Raw genomic sequence first — 19,275 nt, 5'->3', positions numbered from 1 at the left:
CATCATGTCAACCCTCCCTACCTGCGTCCCTGCAGGTGGAAGCCAGCCAGGCCCGCTATTCCAGAGGGTGTGTGTGGGGGGTGGGGGGCTGTGTGCTCACTTCTGCCCACAGAAGCCTAAGGAAACCTTAGGACAGAGCTCAGAAGAACCCTACCATTACCGTGAACTTGCTCTCTGGCAAAGGAGGCAGAAGCAACCGGGACTTGGACCTTATACCAAGAGGGCAACAGTTCTTATAACACCCTGAATCCACTCAGTCCCCCAACAGACTGCAGGTTCCTGAACACAAGTGACTCCCATCCAAGGCACTGAATGGAGACAAGGCTCCTGTGGGCAGTGGGTAGGCTGCCGAGTGGTTCTTAAAAAATGTTGACAAAGTATGTTCACCTAAGATGTCAAAAAGCAGAAAGAGGAGCCAAGGAAATAAATACCATCATTCTCAGTCCGAGCCTGAGCCCAGGAAGTGTGGGGCAGCCAGGAGGTCCACAGCAGCTGGGCCACACCATGCCCAGGTGCTCTGGGTCTGGGCTCCTGTCTGAGCAAAGTGAGCACCGCCCGGGTCCCGGCCAGAGGCACAGCAGCTGTGGGTGCTCAGAACTGCTGCAGGATCATTTTCCGCTTCAGGTCATGGCTGAACTTGTTCATCCTAAAGAGCTCGCTGTCGTAAAAGGCGGAGAGGTTGTGGATGTTGATCTGACGAGCCTGCAAGGAGGTCAGGTGAAATCAGGTGAGCCGTGAGAGTTGAAGGTTCTGGTGTGAGTCTAAGGTCTGTCCATTACAGGCAGGATGGGCTGCCCTCCGCAGGAGGGGGTGGAGGCAGCACCTGAATCAGGGTCTGGGTCTGGACCTGAAGTCTTAGAGCTTGGAATCTTAGCTCCACCAGTTCTAGTCAACTGTAAACTTGGACAAGCTACCTGGCTGCCCTCTATAGGGGTGGGATGCTACAACAAAGCACTCCTCCTTTGACTGCTGTCAAGATTCTAAGAGCACAGAAAGGTGCTCAGCGCATTACACTCGCTCAACAAATGGCTGTCGCTCCAGACCTGCCCAGTTAATTACGGAGAAAGGACTTTTCCGCCCAAAGGTGAACCCCAGGCAGCAAGCATTCTCCCCTAGAGCCCCTACCTTGTCCACCAAGTCCTTCTCGGGCACTTCAATTGTGTCCTGCTGGGCCCCAAAGCGGTTCCGTTGATACGTCACCTGCTCTGCCACTAGCTGCTTCAGTATGAAGAGCAACAACTCGTTGTTATCACGCCGGAAGGAAAGGTAGCGGGAAAAGGTCTGCAGGGCAGAAAAACCAAAGTCAGTCGACATGGCTCCCGAGCAGGAACCTCAAAGCACCTACAGGACAACCAGTGCCCCTTCTACCCACTCCCTTCTCCACCTGCCAGAGCTGCCAGCTCAGGGACACACAGCAGCCAGGGGAGGATGGCAATACCCAGGGCCATGTGCAGAGCAGTGCTGCCGGGCCTCAGCTCCACCTACCTTCCGCATGCTGCGCATGACACTGAACTTCTGCGTGTCAATGAAGCTCTCCAGCATCACCCGGATGGCCATGTTGACGTCATCCTCGATCACGTAGTCCCGCAGGTGGATGCGCGCATGAGCCTCTGCCATGCGGATCATGGACTCGATGTGCCGCACTGTGATGGGGATGCTGCCCGTGGCCTGGAGAGGTAGATGGTGTCAGATCTTGTCAGACAGGACAGAGAGCAGGGAAATGGAGAAGTGACCCCACCAGTGGCCTGGATGCTCGTCTAACAGTCCTGCAGGGCAAGGGGCCTGCCTGAGCCACCAGGTGAGCGCACACTCTGGCTGCCACACCAGCTTGCGGTGTGCCCCCCCGAGTCCATGAGCTCTGCAGCAGCTGCTTTCGCCACTTTCATGTTCCAGCACTGCAGGTTCCAGTGCCATGGAGGTGCGAAAATAAAGCTGCACTTGGTTTCTATGAAAACTAAGTTAAATGTTGTGAAAGACTTGAGCAAGTTAAAAAGTAAAAAATAAATAAATAAAAGTAGTTATCTAGGGCCTCCCCTGGTGGCGCACGCAGTTGAGCGCCGTGCTGTGAAGCTGTCCGCAGTCTCTGCAGTGGGGGTTTGATCCTGGCCGGCTGGCGAAGGTCCCACATGGCGCAGCAGACCTCTCCTGTCTCGCCCGCTGCTCCCCTCAGCAGTGTATTTCGTCAGTCTGCCTGTTCTGCTCCCTGCTCTGTCTCTGGTGAATCTTCTCACCCTCCCGCACATCTGGCCTGTACCCCAGTGCTTGTATAAATAAATAAGTAAATCTTAAAAAAAAAAAAAAAAGTAGGTATCTAGATAGCAGTGGGCAAACCAGGCCAATCTACAAAAATTCTGTGTTCTGTTTGCAAGCTGCCTTTAAATTCTCGGTCTTTTATGAGAGAAACGAAACCAAAACCAGTACAGACCACGTGCTCATCTGGGTGAGATAAAAGTCACATGTAAAAGTCAACATGGAGTTTAATCAATCAGTGGCCAATCATCAGAAGACCCAGGTCCTACCCAGAGAGCCAGCAGCACACACATTTAGGGGGTGTGGCTCAGGTAAGGCCCTCCAGCTCCCCCACTGTTTGGATGACCCTCTGCTTCTGTGAGCTTCCCCATCTGCACACGACCCTCACCAGGGACTCTTTCCTCAGGTCACTATACATCTTGGCCACTTTGTCCTGGTCCATCTGGTTGAGCTTCGGGTGGACCTTCTCCTTGGCATAGATGATGTACTTCTTCAGGACCTCCTGAGGCAGGGGCTCCACGCCGTATGTGTTGGGCATGGCCGGCACCGGGGCATCGCCGCTGCCCAGCCCCTCTTCCCTGTTGCTGGGGTGGTGTCTGACGTGGCTGCCGACCACAAATCGGGCCAGCATCTCATCCTAAGACAGACGGGAGAGAACAGGTCACGGGGTGAGTCGTGCTTGTGACCTGGCTGGACGTCAGTGTAAGCTGTTAAGTGCTGGGAGCAATGTCCTCCCAGTAACAGGCACCCTGTACCTCTGCACGCTGGGCAGCTCCCAGTGCCAGCACAAATGGCTGAGCCCTGGCGGAGCTCACCTCCTAGTGAGAGGAGAGCAGACAACACTTTTTAAAATTAACTACAAAAATTACAGGTACTATAAAGAGAAAATAGGGCAACAAGCTCAAGGCCCCTGGAGACTCCTGCAGCCAAGGTGCCAGAGCGCTTCCATCACTTGACAATCTAGAAGAGCCTTCTGGGAAGAGAAAAGACCAAGTGTACAGCCAGAGGCCTGGCACCTCAGAGGAGGGCAATGTGGAAGGGTGGAGGATGGGCACAGAACCCATCCCGAGGATGGCTGTCCTGGGCAGGACGGTGGAGTTTATGCTGGGACGGGAGGAAGCTGCAAGCAAGTTTTAAGGAGGGGCACGATGTGATTTATGATTTAGGTTTTCAAAAGACGGGCTGGCTTCTAACTGCAGAAGGACAAAGTGGGCATGAGGGGAGGCCAGGAGACCCATCAGTGACACAGCAGCACTTTAGGTCAGAACAAGAGGGGCCGAGACTCAGGCTGCAGTAAGAAGCAACGGGATGTGGACTCAGGCGACAGGCCTAACAGGACTTGGAAGCAGATGTTATGCTGGGTGAGGGGCTGGCACAGGAAAGAGAAATCTAGGACGAATCTGGTCACTGTAGCACCCCTTGCCAGTGCCTGGTGCACCATGGCCAAGTCTTGCTCCAGACGCCAGGGTGTGTGGCTGTACCTGGACGGGGTCCACTGTGTCCCTCACCACGCACAGGACATCGAAGCGGGAAATGATGGGCTCTGTGAGGTCCACGTTTTCTGAGAAAGTCAGTGAAGGGTCATAGCGGCCTCCTGTTAACACAAAGGTACCTCTCCATCAAGACTCAGATCTACTGGTCCTGTCTTAGCTATAGGCGGCTCCTACCCCACATCATTTCAGTAAGGGGAAGGAGACTCGCAAGGGGATGGGGGCTCAGCGCCTGCTGTCTCTCAGGCATTCTGGACAAGACACAGAAAAGGGCTTCCCTCTGCAACTGCCTGGATGGCGTTGAGCTGGAAAGCTTAACTGTCTCCCGAGGAGAAACACCAGGAACAAGACAGGCCGGAGCACCAGTGTGTTCTCTAACCACCACCTAACATCTAACCTGGACGATGCACTCAGTTCTTCTGTCCTCTGAGAACAGCCAAGGTGGCTCTGAGAATATAGCTCAACAAAAACCACCCTGAGTCCTGCTCCTATTCCCCTCTTCTGGCAGGAAGCACAGAGAGGAGCACTTTCTGGGTTTCAATTCCCTCCTCAGGTCTGTGACAAGATCAGTGGGCGCTGGGGGCTCCTGACCCCGGAGTCAGGTCTCTGGCTTTGTTCCCCCTCAGCCAGTGGTGGTGCCCACTGTACCTATGGGGTTGGCTGCGGCAATGACGGTGCAGCGAGCCTGCAGGGAGGTGACGATACCGGCCTTCGAGATGGAGATGCTCTGCTGCTCCATGGCCTCGTGGATGCTGGTTCTGTCCTGGTCGTTCATCTGCAAGAGATTCAGATGCCCACTTCCGGCCTGTCTCTTCCCACTGATGTCTGTTCGATGAGGCCCCAGTGCTCCACTGAAGGCGAAGCCACACACCCCAAATCTTATCCCCTACAGGCCCAGGACCCACCTTGTCAAATTCATCGATGAGACACACCCCTCTGTCAGCCAGAACCAGGGCCCCAGCCTCTAGGGTCCATTCCCTGCTGACGGGGTGCCGCTGGACAAACGCAGTGAGGCCCACAGCTGAGGCCCCCTGCCCGGTAGTGAAGATGGCTCGGCTGGACACCTTCTCCACATACTTGAGGAACTGGGACTTGGCGGTGCCCGGGTCCCCACACAGGAGCACGTTGATGTCGCCTCGCACCTTGTGCTTGCCGCCTGAAGGGGCAGGGAACAGGTAGCTGATGACCCCTGCTTATTACACGTGGCAAAGGAACGCTCTCTCTAGGACCAGTAATTCCACTTTGAACAGAACCCAGAGAAACAGGTATACTAGGAAGCAAGTAGGAAGCTGTGCTTCACAAATGAAAAAAGTAGGGCTAACTCACACTCTCCAACCAGATCAGCTAAGTACCCTGCGCTGTGTGGACAGGCTGGGCTGTGTGGACCGCCATACAGCGCCTGCCAAGAATGAACTGGCTCTGGACACATTATCACAAAATGCTGCTGGGCGCGCTCATGAGGGAGAAGCAGCAAGCTGCACATAGTCTTTGTTACCATCACATGTGCAGGACGCTTGTAAACAGAAACGTGTGCGCTATGGGACCCCATTTTCTGTATGAGTGTGCACGGCTATAAGAAAGATGACAGACAGGGAGTGGACACCCTGACTGATGCGGGGCCCCCTACAGAGAGGACTAGAAAGGGCGATCACCAGTGACTTTAGCCTTTGGTGACTTTTTATGATGAAGAATATGACATAATACTTAGCCATATCCTGTTACCATGGGCAAGCTTAACTTTTTAAGAGACAGAACATTTCAAAAATAAAACAAAAGGACAAATTTGCTCAAATCACCAAGGAGGGCAGTAGTGGTGACAGGGCCACCAGCTCCTGGACACATGACGCCCAGGGCCAGGCTGCAAGCTCTGTACCCATCTGTGAATGGGTTCTCTATAGCCAGACACCCCAGCTTTAAATACGGGGTCCCGCCTTGTCTGACACCGGTATGCTGGCCCCACAGCAATCACTGCAGAGGAGAGGCGGGGCGAGCCAGTGCTGCTCACCTGGGTTTTTGGGCTCCCCTCCGAACAGTGCCAGCGCCAGGCCTCTCTTGATGTCTTCGTGACCATAGATGGAAGGAGCAATACTGGCAAAGATCTGAGAGAAAAGGGAGAGCGCAAATGGGAACAAGAACTTCCACTCTTGAGTCTGGGTCACCCCCCACCCCACACACATACACACAGCAGGTCACCTGTGCCCCAGTCCCACGGAATGGGGATACCTCCAGCCCTAACACACCCCTCCATGGCGGCTATGACTCTATCAAGCCCTGCCCTTTGACAGTGGACCCTGTAATTAGCTGGCTCTTCCTGAGAGTAATAAAACTTCAGAGCTTAACAAAACTTTGGTCCGACCTCTTTGTTTTGTCCTCTCAGTAAGGACTATCCTCGTGTGCAGAATGAGAACAGAAAGGGGGCAAGATGCAGGCCCAGGAGACAGTGCGTGTGGGAGGGTCAGACTCTTTGACAATAACCACAGGACCACCCCTCACGCTGGCTGAGGCCTTCTCAAGCCCATTTCCTCAAATGGAAAAAAAGAGAAAACACGATCTGATTCACAGAATGCGTGAGCTCTGAATGAGGCCTTTGGTAAGTGCCTGGCTCCTGGGGGGCTGCGACAGGTAAAGGCGGGAGCTTCCGGGAAATGGGTGCACCAGGAAGCATTTCAATTGGAGAGTCACTGAAACCGTTCTCCACTTCTATGTGTGAGAGAGAGACCAGGCAAATTTTAAAGATAAAGCTGAAGAATGAAGAAGTAAAGAAGTGTCTTGCTGTTGGAGAGGATTCCACCTCTACCTGTATGTAACACAGGTGTGGTTTTACAATTCCCAACTCCCTGCCCTCTGTGTGGAGGGCTCTGCAGAATCAGAGGGGTACACACACTGCCCCCCTTACAGGTCCGAGCAGGGGGCTGGGAACATAGAAGATAATCAGCGCTGACCTCAGTGAGGGAGAGCCACCCCCAGAGGCCAGACTTGCTGTCCTGTGCTGCCACCAGCCAGGTGAAGAGTTGCTCCCTCTCTGTCCCCTGGGAGCATGAAGATGGGAGAAATCCCATTCTGGGAACTGGAGCTGGGGAGGCTCAGAGTTTATCCCGAGCATGGCTACTCTGGTCCCTGGCCGGAGTGCTGTGTGACCTTCTGGAACAGGATCTGCCAGGACCACTGGCACCGGGCCAGGAAGGCTTGCTGCCATCACTTTATGTAATAAGTTAGGAATGGAGGCCAGTTTCCACCACATGTATACTTTTGCTGGTTCTAAAATTTCCTACAAAACCCAGCCCAGGAGAGGCAGTCCAGCTGCATGGCTGACAGTGGTCCTGTCTCAAAATACTATTTCCCCTGGAAAGGAAGTAACACTTCCCACAGGGCTTTTTAGAGAAATGGCTGATTCCAGGCATGGAGCAGGAACCGCCCAAGAGCAGCCCACCTGTCTTATGGGTCCACAGTGCCTGAACCCCAGTGAGGCTGAGGTCCGTTAGCTTGCAGTGACACTCACTGGTCACGTCTGGATGTGAACTATCATTTTGAAAACAGGTGAATAAAGGGAAACAGTCGAGCTTTTTTCTATAGGAGCACTACATACCAAGAGTCACGAATAAATGATGTTTCTCTTTATGGAAGAGCCAGTGAGGAATGAACAAAGACTCGGAACTGGAGGGCCAGCACTGTGCAAACTCCACTGAGTGGAAGGATTAGCTCAGGATCATCGCGGGTTGCTGACTTCAGAGACCAGCATCCGTGATGGGGACCTCGAGGAAGTTCACCTCTCACAAGTCATCTTGAGGTGGCCCCGACCCAATCATAAAATGAATTCTACCCGAGTCCGATCAAGCCTATGGATCTGACTGCCAACTTACAGGACACCGCGACAGAGGAATATATATTCATCAAGGACATAATCAGCAACACCTCAACTGGGGGAAAAAAATGACCGGATTTCTTCCACAAAAAGATTCAAGAAAAAGAGATGAAAAGAAGACCCAAAGATTATGAGGCTCTAGAGACAGATCAGCCAATCACGGCATGTGGACCTTATTGGATACTGACTCTAAAGAAATGGTTTTTAAAAAAGAAAATAAGGTAACCAGGGAAATGGGAATACCGCCGAGTATGTGATGCTGCACGGTGGCTAGTTACTCGTGGTGAGGCTCACTAAAGGGGGCCTTTTCTCCCAGCAACACAGACAGGTGCAGTTATAAAGTGCTATGTCTGGAAGTTGCTGCAAAATAACCTAAAGGGGCTGAGGTGGAGATACGGGAGCTGAGATCAGCAATGACTGACTAGCTGGATGACAGATGCATAGAAAGCCATTGTTTAAAATTTCCTGTAATAGAAAGTTCTAAAACTTGGGGCAGGCCTCGTGTGGGGGCACCCTCAGAGGGCGCAGTAACCTGATCCACCACAAATGCGTCCTCCCAAACCGCAGTGTCTGGAGAGAGCGCCTGACTGCCAAGAGGAAGTGGCTGACAAACAGGGATGTGGCCACGGGAACTTGGTTAAGCCCCTGTGCCTCAGTTTACTCACTGATTAAACAGGTACACAACAACTCTGTTAGAGGGGTGTCGTCATTATCTGAAAATTACCTGGTCAGTGCCCAGCAGATACTAAGTGCTCAGTATATAAAATGATCCTTTTGTTAAACCTGCATCTGCGCTGGCAAAGAGTCCTCTGTGGATAGCCGCACTGCCCATACATCTTGAGGGTCTGCCAAGACTGCCAGGCCCTGAATGCTCTTTATCCAGATGATATCTTGGGGCTATTTTTATAACGAACACCCTGGCAGGATGAGGTAATGTCTCCCTCCAGGACCAAAGCAGCAGGCACCCCCACTCAGTTTCTCCCCTGCAGAGCAACCCCTATCCGGGGTGCTCCCCTGCAGGACAGGAGGGCAAGGGGTCCTATGTTAATGTCTACACTGCGCCCCTGCACTGCCCCAGCGACTGTGAGAGTAACAGGTCAACTTAATGGCTGCTTAGAGGGGTAAGATCAGACCCAGACCTGCCAGGGGACGGCACGACATCCAAACTGGAGAACACTTGAGTTATTTCATTTAACCCTCATAATCCAAAGCGCCTCTAAATCTGCATGCACGCCCCACCGCCCCTCGGAGCCCACCCCTAGATGGAGACAAACACCTACTGCACAGCTACCGTGAGTGGAGACAGTGCACAGAAGTGTCTGGTGAGCCAGGCTCAGAAGCTGTTTTCATCCTACCGAGGGTTCTTTATGCTTCTTGCCTCCACTGCCCTAGGGGCTGCTACCCATTTCTTGTACAAATACTCTCACTTTTGTAGCAACCTGTGAAAACAACAGCTCCTTGCTGAGCACTTCTCAGCACTCACCTCAACACAACACCGGCTCTCCTACCTCACTCTCGAGGGTGGCGCATCTGCTCACACTAAGGATTAGGTCGAGGAAGCCGAGGAAGCCTGGCTGCAGACTGCTCAATTCTCCTCCTTGCCCCTTTGAGTATTCAGCCAGCATAGCCAGCGCCCACGAGAAGCAAGCAGGGTCACAAACGAGCTCATCAGGCTGCACAGAGCAGGGCAGAGGCGGACGGGGCACAGGAGGGTGCACACCTGGTGTGCCAGGGCAGCCGCCACTCAGCTGCATCAGCTGTCACTAGAGACAGACCCAGTACGGATGCATCCCCGCGAGGTCAAGCCCTGGGCATCCAGGCTACATGAAATCTCCTATTTCTAAAGAGTGATACAAATTCAAAAGGAACACACAAAAACAAAACAAAACCATGTACCAACAAACCCAGACCTGTCAGCTGGCTGGATGAGGCCCGCGGCCTTCTGATTATATAGTTCATAGGACCCCGATCATTTTTGGGTCTTGCTGGCTATTCCTTCACTTTGTCCCCCAAGTTTCCGGGTGTGCCTGCCACATTGCTGTTCAAGTCACTGGTAAAAATATCCACTCGTAAAGTACACTGAAAGACGAGGCCTTGTCTCAGGCAGGTCCAGACCAAGCCTCCCTGTGTCTTCCTGCCTTCACTTCCTACGGGGCCCAGAAAGGCCTCACGCGCAGAGATGCAGGACCTTGCATTGTCCTCTCCAGCCCTGAGTCATCTCAGCCAGAGAAGTGACAGTGAGCAGCCAGCACGACGAGTTCACCACAGGTGAACTGAAGCCTGAGAGACGGAAGTCCGCCAGACAGCAAGAAGGGCCGGAGGCTCTCAGGCAGATGAAACAGCAGGCAGGAGGCACAGCAGGGTGGGCAATGCCCAGGCCAAGGGCATAAAATCCAGGCATGGTTTGTCTACACCAGGTCCCCCAGGCTGCTAGATCAGCCAAGTGGGAGGCCAATGGCTAAAAATGGCCACAGAGGGAAAGAGGGTGCAGGCTAAGAGAGGGTTCTCGAAGCACACTGCTCCTTCGCCACGTGAGAGGGCAGAAGACGAGCTGACGTGTGCATAAGACACGGGCGACCCAGCTGCTCCAGACATGAGCTCAGATGCTGGTGAAATTCTATAAAAGCACCTGTCATATTAGCTCTGCCCTGGGGGTGGTCAGAGTAGAAGAGGGGGAAGCAACGAGCCATGGTCAGAGCTTCCTTTCCCCGTTACTGGTTTCACGTCTGCTTCTCTGTCTTCTCGCTTATTATCAGGGACCTGATGGCAAGAGCCATGCCCGACCTGCTCACCACAACCCTGGAACGTCTGAGCGTGTAACTAGCGAAAGGGAAGGTCATGTCCTCCTGAGGCTGGAGAAACACCCGCCTCCCCTGTGGACACCCTAAATCTCGGCAGACTCAAAAAGGCGGCCCAGACAGAGGTGAGAGAGTGAATGAGCCCCGCGCACCGAGTTACACACCAGCAAGGGTGGGCTCCGGATCACTAAACAAACCAGCCAGAAACAACCATTGATCCCAACTGAATTAGGGCTCTTTAGGAAGAGCATGGCAGAGGTTGGCGGGAGTCAGACACCCCCTGCATTCGAGAGCAGCTAGGAGGTAGGGGTAGAGGAAGAGGGGGGAACTGTGATCTTGAGAAGAAAACTCAGTGGCCTCACAGCAGGGGTGCCTGAGCAGTACAAAGAGCAGAGCACCTTTATGAATAGAAACCGAGCATTCTATTTGTTCTAGAGAAATGAGTGCTGGCAGGAACCTGACAGCTGGTGACGCCTGGGTGGCATAAGTGATGCTGGGCTCCACAGGGTGTGGAGAGGGGAACTGTAGACCTACCTAATTCTCATCACGACCCCCTCTTAACAGGTGGAGTTGGGAGGCACCAATGACACACTCTCAGCCTTCAGAGAGGCCAATCCCCGCGCCACGTCTCTGCTTCCCCCAGCAACACAAGGTCTCCCCCTCAAGGTAAGTTTAATGAGCCAATGCTGGGAATGAAAATAAGGGAGCCCAGTTTCCAAGAGTAGGGAGTCAAGACTGAATGCGGAGGCAGCTGGGACATCCCAAGGTCTAGGTCACAGGCTCCGGTACCCACAGCACCCCCAGCAAGCCTGCAGCCGCCTCAAAGCTCATAGCTCCCGGCCTGACTTCCACCTGCCTTCTCGCCGATCTGCTGGTCCTTGGAGAGACTGATGATCATCTTCACATCCTCATCGGTCAGCTCCCCCACCGCAACCTTATTGTCCTTCTTGGCCACATGGTTGGCCAAGATGACGGTGGCAAAAACAGGAAAGCCATTGGTGGTGTTGAGGGAGCCATCATAGTTGTTGTGGTAGATGCCGGTCAGCTCCTGGGGAGGGAGGGACCAAGAGGTGAGCAGGGCCAACGCGGGCTAGAGGTGGGAGCTGGGCCCACCTCCATGCTGGCTGCACCCGGTTTCCTCTATGTCACGCCCTCCACCTCAGTCACCTACAGACACCAAGACAAGTAACTCCACAAAGCGACGTTAAATTATTCCTAACCCCAACATCCAACTGGCTGGTCCGCCACGAGGGCCAGCTCTTCACCCAGGGACTCCAGAACAGATCTCAGCCGACTCCCTGGCGACCATCGACCTGCTCCCACCACAAATGTTCCTGCTAATTTCCTTGGCAACGCGGCTCCCTCCGGTCACTTACGATCTCATCTCCCGGCTTGCAGCTGTCCACCAGGTCGGCGAGGAGGATGGCGTCCTTGGAGCGGGGCAGCCGGCCGGCCGCCACTTTGCCCGGACTCTCCTGAATGCGGATGCGCTGGTAGTTCTGATAGATGGTCTGCGTGGGACAGACAGACAGTCACAGGCCTCGCCCTATGGCAAGCGCTGCACTCCTCCAATCACTGATCAGTGTCCCCTGCCTGCGACCACAGTCCACGAGGGGGCGTGGGGAGTATTACATCACCGACCAGGAAATGGACCCAAGGCCACTGTGACCAGCAGTCAGTGGAGGCCCCACTCCTGCCTCTATCCTCTGGACGTCTACAACGTGCCCTAGTGTGATTCTGAGCAAGTACATCCTTCTCTACAGAATGGGGGTGCTAGCCCTGCTGTGCAACCTCACAGCGGGACTAAATCAAGTCACACACGCCTGCACTTAAACCAGTGCCCAACAGTGGGGAGCGAATCACACGAGTGTGGACTCTACTGTCAAATGTCACAACAAGTGCCACGCGGCACAACTTCACCGGTCACTTCTCTAGTTGTCTAGAAAAAAAGGCGTTAATATTGCAGCTAAAAGCCCACATTCTGGATCAAAATGCCCAAGTTCTAATCCTCTGGGTCACTTCTTGGGCCAGTGACCTCACTGACAAAATGGGTCAACAACAGCACCTGCCGTATGGATGTGATGGAGAGTAAGTAACATCACCCACTGGCTGATGCCTGGCCAAGTCCTCCAAAAATTTCAGCTACAGCTATCCATCCCGCACTAAATACGGTCTGATTCCTTAGAAACAGAACTTGCCCGTCTGCTCCTGGGCAAGACCCTTTTGTGAAGGGAGAAGCTATGAAGGCGGTCAGGCTGGACAGGGTGGGGGAGGGCTGGGGGAAGGCAGGGGCTCAGCTGCAGTCTAGCCTCACAGTGTTCCTCCCCCAGGCAAGGCACACTTGAGCTTTCAAACCAGTCAGTTTTAGGTTACCACTAGTGTAACCTCCCACATGTTCCCTCTGGTAAAGTGGCTCCAGCTAGGGCATTTCTCAGAAGCAGAGTGGTGAAAAGGTAGCAGCCAAAAAGGGGGGTGGAGAGTCTAGGCATCCACCAAAGGTATTGTGAGGACCCTCACTTCACCGAGTAAGTCGTTCAATTACAAAGGCATGTGTGGGCTGTTCAGTGCCTGAGGGGTTAAGGCCCAGGGATGCCTGAATATGAGTCTAAAGTGGATACAACCCAGGGACCCCAATAAAAGGCCCAAGAGAGCAATGCACTAGACATATCAAGAGGCAGTCTACATGCACTGCAGGGCCCGTGTAAGCGATAGCCTGGAGAGCAGGTGCCCTGCTCAGGGGGCAGCCAGGGAAGAAGAATTCAGTCTTGCTAGATCTTTCCATTTTTCAAGAGATGCCATAAACTGACATTTGAAACAAAACATCTGGCTTTTAATATTGGTTAGAATTCTTGAAATCACTGTGCAGGCCAAACCACACAGGTAGAACAGATGGCTGTGGTTCGCCCAGGGTATGGCCAACACATGATTTCATCTTCCTTCCCACGCTGCCCATGCTGGTCCCCCAACTAGCCTAAGAGGCTGGGAGGACCCTGTGTACTTTGGAACCCCCCATGAGAGAATGTCAGCCAACAGCAGGTGCTGAGTGAGCTCACCTCCTCCATGTTGACTTCAAAGGGGCCGGCTGACTGGCACTCAGGGCAGGAGCCCGGCTTCACTTCCTGGTTCTGGGACTGACAGAAGGGCCCTAGCACGAAGCTGCACTTGTTACAGTTGTACTTGACCATGCTGAGCTGGGGCAGGACGCCTGTACAGCTGGTCACCACCCCGCTGGTGCGGATCAGTTGGTTCAGGTGCAGCTGCCTGCAAAGACAAGTGGAAGTATCAGAGGCCCAGAGCCCCCTACACTGGCCCACGCCTTCATGAGAGGTCAGAGCTGCCCATGAAGGTGCTATCTAGAGATCCCAATAACCTGGGGCCTGGTTGCCAACAGATCCATCAGACTGCACCCTGTAAGAGCCAAAACTCATGGGGTGAGGGCTTTCCTTGGCCATTGCTGCTGGCCTGCCCACACCACTACTGCCCTTTCCAAACTCCCGAATGATGTCTGAGCCACAAGATGATGAGCATCTGGACCCTCAGTCCCCATGCTGTTCTCAGCTTACCTCAGTGAGCGCAGCTCCTCCACCAGTGGCAGGTGGGAGATGCGCACATGGATTTGACTGGCAATGCGGTCATACTTGGGGTACATGGCCAGCACAACCTCCAGGGCAGCCTCATCAAAGATCTGCAGCAGTTCTGCTGGCGCTTCAGGGAGGAAGTAAGCCAGGACATGCTCCCTGGCTGCCAGGTCCTCGTAGTTCACCACCAGGCTCTCTCGATTCTCTAGAGGAAAGAGGAGAAACTAAGCACTGGACTGGGGTCTAGGGAGGCCAAGGCCTATACCACCCCATCTCTTACTTTAAGCCAGAAAGCCCAGCTCCCACGTCTAAGTCTACTGTGCTTTAGGTACTGAGCCTCAACTTCCCAATCTGTAAAATGGGGATGTCATCGTGTACAAGGTCACTAGAGGTGATTAAATAATACATGCAGAGTCCCTATTATGGGAGAGCTGCAAACTCAAAATGCTAACCAGGCCAGAAGGGAGACTTATGAATAGATAGTGTCAAACAGAAGACAAAAGGAAGTGGAGGGGACTGTGGGGAACTGAGGTTACAGGGCCACTTTGAAGAGAATTTCTGTCACATTAATTATGCTACTTTCTAATCAAAGTGGTAATGTAGATCTTTCCATAAAATCCACCCAAAACCACCCCCTGTAGTCCAGACATGGTCCCTGCAGTTTGCTGGGGTGGCCTGATGCAGACACTTTTGGCTCTGGCTCCAGCTGGGCTCTGGGTTAGTGGCTTGATACTCCCCGCTCATGTCTCTAGTTAACATGTCATTAAAGGGACAAAGTGAACAGGGTTTTTTTTTTTGGAGGGGGGGAAAGAGTCTGGGGGATGGGTGTGAAGAGCCAGGCATGCAGAAGCCCACCTTTGCACATGTCGCTGATGCGCTCCTTGAAGACATTGTGGCCGTGACTGTCCACGTGGGTGCGCAGGAAGTTCTTGAAGCGGTGGTGGATCTCCAGCCGAGGGCCTGCCATGCTCACCCACTCCCGCACGGAGTGGCCCTTGAGGTCCTCCAGGTTCTCGATGCTCTCAATCATCTCCTCGTCCTCCTCGCCATCCTCCGTGGCCCGCTCCACCTGGCGGCGCTTCCGGGAGGGGCGTTCCTCGTCCTCCTCGTCGCTGTCTGGGGGTAACGGGGCACCTTTGAGTGAAGTCTTCCCAGGCCTTCTACCTACCCTGGCAGTCCGTCCCAGCTGTCCAAGGCTCTGAAGCTGTAACCAGTGGCTGAACCCCCTGGAGGGGGTTGCTGGTGAGACTCGTCACAGGAAAAATACTAAAATATAATGCATCGTGGGGTGGGGCGACTGATAAGTAACATAAGGGACTGTAGAAGGGGGCACAGATTCAGTCATTGGGATTCGAGGTTTTTGGATCTTTAGCATTTGGGGGTCAGTGGATTCCGGCCAATCTTCCAGAAGGCTGCTGTGGGCCTCTGAAGATGGAGGCCTTCAGCAGCCAACCTCAGGAAAAGTTCGGAGGCTTGTACTGAAACGGTTCCTGGTTTTGCTGCCGTTACAGCCTGGCAAAGAAGGCGAAGACCCAGAGCAGGGAACCTCGCCGCGCTGCATGAGTGTGGCCGTTCGTTGGGTTGTCTGGCCGCGGAAGCTGCTGTCTTGAGTGTGGCTTGTCTGGTGGTGCGCTGGGGTATCCTGGCAGCTCCGGGGCATCTCGTGCTGCCTTCCTGAGTCAGAACCTGGCCTAGAGCCTGGCTGCAGCATGCTCCAGGTCGGCAGATGCAGGAAGATGCCTTCTTGGACATGTGGTCTATTCTTCGAGAGAGGAGCTGTGGTCCTCAGTGGCGGGAAGACACCATTTTAACTGCTTTTGTTTAGGAATGGAAAACACTGGGCACTGTTTCAGGTGAGGTAAAGGCCATTTTTTGCCTCAGTTACTCTGTTTTTCCCCTGGTTTGTTAAATAAATCCCACTGTTGTTGCACCCTGTACCCGATGAGCCTTATAATTGTGCGCACGGGTGAAGAACTCGGACAGTGACCAGTAAACTATCTGAGCAGTATCCTTGGCCAGTTTTAGTGCCCCTTGCCGTCCTGTATCAAAGCCAGGAAGGCCCCTTAGGGGTGCAGCTTCTGAACCTACCGTATAGGAGCCCACGGCGCATACGGCCCAGGTCCCGGCCAGCCTCCCGGTCTCGCTGCCGCATGGCCCGCTCGGCCGCCTCCCTCTGGCTGGCCGTCAGCTCCTCTACGTCTTCGTCGTCTAGGGCCAGTCCCTCCGCCTCATAGACGTCCAGCTCTGGGATGGCTCGGTAGTCCCTGAGAACACCAGATGGACCTTGTTAATACCACACTTGGAACTGGGCCTGCCCCAGAAGGTTCGGGAGTCCCAGCCTGGAGTCTCCAGACCGGAAACAGAAGAGGCTCAAAGGTGTCTCCAACAGATTAGCAGTATGTCTAGACACAGTGGATGGGATGACAGGAACGTTCTGAATCTAAGATTGTGGCAATGGCTGCGCAGCTCAGAATATTTATTGAAGGGGAGTCTTAGAAAGGGTGGATTTTATATTATATGAATTATAGCTCAGGAGAGTTAGTTTCCTTAAAGTCACAACAACAAAGTCCAGTTGAGCCCAGCTAGTTCTCAGCTACCTCTATCCAGAAGTTTCTGGTTCTCCAGAGCAAAGGAGAAGCAGAGGATGGTAGAGACAGGAGAGGGCAGAGGGGCATCCTGCTTGGGAACAGGAAACTGATGGGGAGGGTTGTGGTGGCCTGTGCAGGTCTCTCATACACACAGCCTTGGGCCCCCTGAGTCAGAATAAAGACAAATACAACAGAATCACCTCTGTGAGGCTCCCGGCTCTCATACAACTTACCAAATCCTGTTTGTATATGGGGGAAAGAAGTAGAAGTCTAACCTTGCTCACTGGATATTAGCACGAAGCCGCAACAACCTTTAACCTTTAGTGAATGTTCACTAGGAAGTGTGAAAGTACCTAACACAGGGTCTGGTACCAGTTAGGCCCAACAGATGTTTGCTGGAGTGAACTGAGTCTTGATTGATCAGATTACCCCACCCATCCACCCACCCACTTTCCTTTAAGTTGCAGAAAAGCCTGGGTGGCTGACTTGCTATTTTCCCTGCTGGCATTCCCAGTGTGCATCCCCATCCAAAATTAAGAGACCCTTTGTATCTCCTGGGGTACACACCTCATGGAGTTGGGGTTTAACCAGGGCTTTTTAGGGTCTAGTCTAGGTTAGATATAGCAACTTACAAGGAGCTATACTGTGGTTCTGTTGACCTGTCTGTCTCCCAATAAACCCTGGCCCAAGATGCACTCAAAGGCAAGGTTGCTCTGACTTATCAACTTCTCCAGGATGCAAAACAAGACCTTGTGGAGTGCAAAGCCTTGCAGGCAAATACCTCTCCATGCCATCTCCAATAAGCTCCTCTCCATCCTCTTCCTCTTCCTCCAGAGGTCCCTCTGTGCCAAGCAGCCCCTCAGACTCATCCTCAAAGGGTGGAAGGTCTCGGCCAGGGCTGGAGGTGAGGGCATCAGTGCGCCGGGAGCTACGGCCAGGACTGGAGGTCAGAGGATCGTTGTTGCGCCGCCGCCTCAATGAAGAGGCAGGGCTGGAGGCCATGGTGAAAGACTCGGATGATTCCTGCAAGAGATCAAGGAGGTGAGGGCCGGCATGGCTTCTTTTTTATCATAAGGTGGCCCTCTCTGCCCACAAGGTTTCCTCAGTGTTCCTGTCGTCCAACAATCCAAGCCCTTTTCCAGACTAAGAATGTGACAGCAGGATCCCTCCTCAGGGAATGCTCTCCTGAGCCAGTGGATTCCCAGTTCCTGGGGCCCGCCGGAATGTGGCTTCCGCAAACACTCCACTCCCTCTGTGTTTTCCTCACGACAAATCAACGAGGGCAGGTCATTTGTTAATTGACCTATTTATCATCTCCCCCCCCCCCCTTAAGCTTGCATGTCCACAGATCTGAGCACCCACATTGTGCCCGGCACACAGGAGATGAGCACAAATCCAAAACATAGAGATCTGGATCTTATGGACGGGTGGGAGGGACAGCAAGGACAAGAGAAGGAACCAAAAAATGACAGTCAGTGTATGAAGCTGCGGGACCTTGTTTGTCTCGTGCACAGCCAGCGCCAGGCGAACAGAGCGCGCCCCCAGGGCATGCGCGCGGGGGTCGGTGCCTGGTGGAGGCTGCGCTGCACGCGGGGAGCCGGCTCACCGGCGGACGCGCGGGACAGAAGCGCGCTGGCTTTGCAGGCCCGGCGAGAGCGGAGCAAAGACGCGAAGTCGGCTCCGAACCGGCGCACTGGGGCCCAGCCTCCCCCGAAGCGGCGATCCGGGGCCGGCCCGGGCAGGGCGAGCAATGCGCGCCGCCCGAGGACGAGAAACGCGCGCCCCGCCGCTCGCGCCCCCGGCCGTGCGGGCCAGCGGGGGCCCCCTGCGCCCCGAGCCGGCGCGGGGGGCAGCCCCGGGGGCCGCCGCCGGACCCCGCGCGCACGCCCGCAACCCCCAGCCCGCGGGCGGGCCCACGCGCGCTCACCGCCATCGGCGCGCTGCTCCCCGCTTCTCCGGCAGTTTTCGCGCGAAAATTGGCTCACGTGACCCGGCGAGCCCGGGAAGCGCCGGGAGGAGCTGGGCGTCGTGACATCAACGTCCTCCGCGTCCGGCCGGCGCGCGGGGGGCGGGCCAGGCGGCGCGGCCCCGCCCACAACCCCCGGCGCCCCGCCCACAAACCCGGCGCCCCGCCCACAAACCCGGCGCCCCGCCCACCCGGCCGGGCTGGTCCCCCGCCGGGCTCGGTCCTCCCGGGCGGAGCCGGGGGAGCGCGAGCTGCCGCCGAGGGCGAGCAGGACCAGCCCCGCCTGCCGGCTGCGCGGCCTTGGTCTCGCGGCGGCCGCTGTGCAGACGGGGCGGCTGAGCCGCGCAGCCGTGTTTTCCGAGGTCCTTGTGCTGTCAGTAGGAGGGCACGGTCGCTGCAGCGCCCAGCAGCTCTCAGCCGGGCACTCCCGTCATCGGAGCCTCTCCGGGGCCTCATCTGGTGTTCTGGTAGTTCTCTTCATTGAGGGGTGCAAAGATGCGGGGAGCCACCTCCCGAGAGAAAGAATGTCGACAACTAAGATATAGAGAGGACAGGGTGGGCATCCGCAGTCAGTGCCTAGTTCAGGGTAAGCAACTTGTGATTGCTGGGGAGGGAGTGACAGGGCGGCAGAGCCTGGTGACAGAAGGCCTCCACGTCTTCCTGGGGAGCATGAGCTTTATCCAAAGGGCCAAAGAGAGCCAGAAAGCTTTGGAGTAGGGGCGCCCAGAGCCGGTGTGGGTTTT

General features: G+C 54.7%; 1 protein-coding gene across 1 annotated transcript; it reads right to left on the bottom strand.

Moving 5' to 3' along the window:
- Positions 1–574: 574 nt before the first annotated feature.
- MCM2 (minichromosome maintenance complex component 2) lies at positions 575–18,499 on the bottom strand (the record flags this gene model as incomplete). Its single annotated transcript, XM_084247821.1, has 17 exons — positions 575–702; positions 1,126–1,281; positions 1,486–1,668; positions 2,639–2,887; positions 3,732–3,844; positions 4,389–4,515; positions 4,646–4,896; positions 5,746–5,839; positions 11,257–11,448; positions 11,777–11,911; positions 13,454–13,661; positions 13,964–14,183; positions 14,834–15,094; positions 16,067–16,242; positions 17,348–17,589; positions 18,061–18,149; positions 18,253–18,499. 17 exons carry the CDS (start codon positions 18,497–18,499, stop codon positions 592–594), a joined length of 3,054 nt encoding a protein of 1,017 aa, XP_084103947.1. The 3' UTR covers positions 575–591.
- Between the last annotated feature and the right edge of the window lie 776 nt (positions 18,500–19,275).

The sequence above is a fragment of the Talpa europaea genome (assembly GCF_964194135.1).
Source record: "Talpa europaea genome assembly, chromosome: 11".
NCBI lineage: Eukaryota > Metazoa > Chordata > Mammalia > Eulipotyphla > Talpidae > Talpa > Talpa europaea.
The sequence above is the reverse complement of the archived record's forward strand: the minus strand, read 5'-3'. Positions and strand labels throughout refer to the sequence as shown.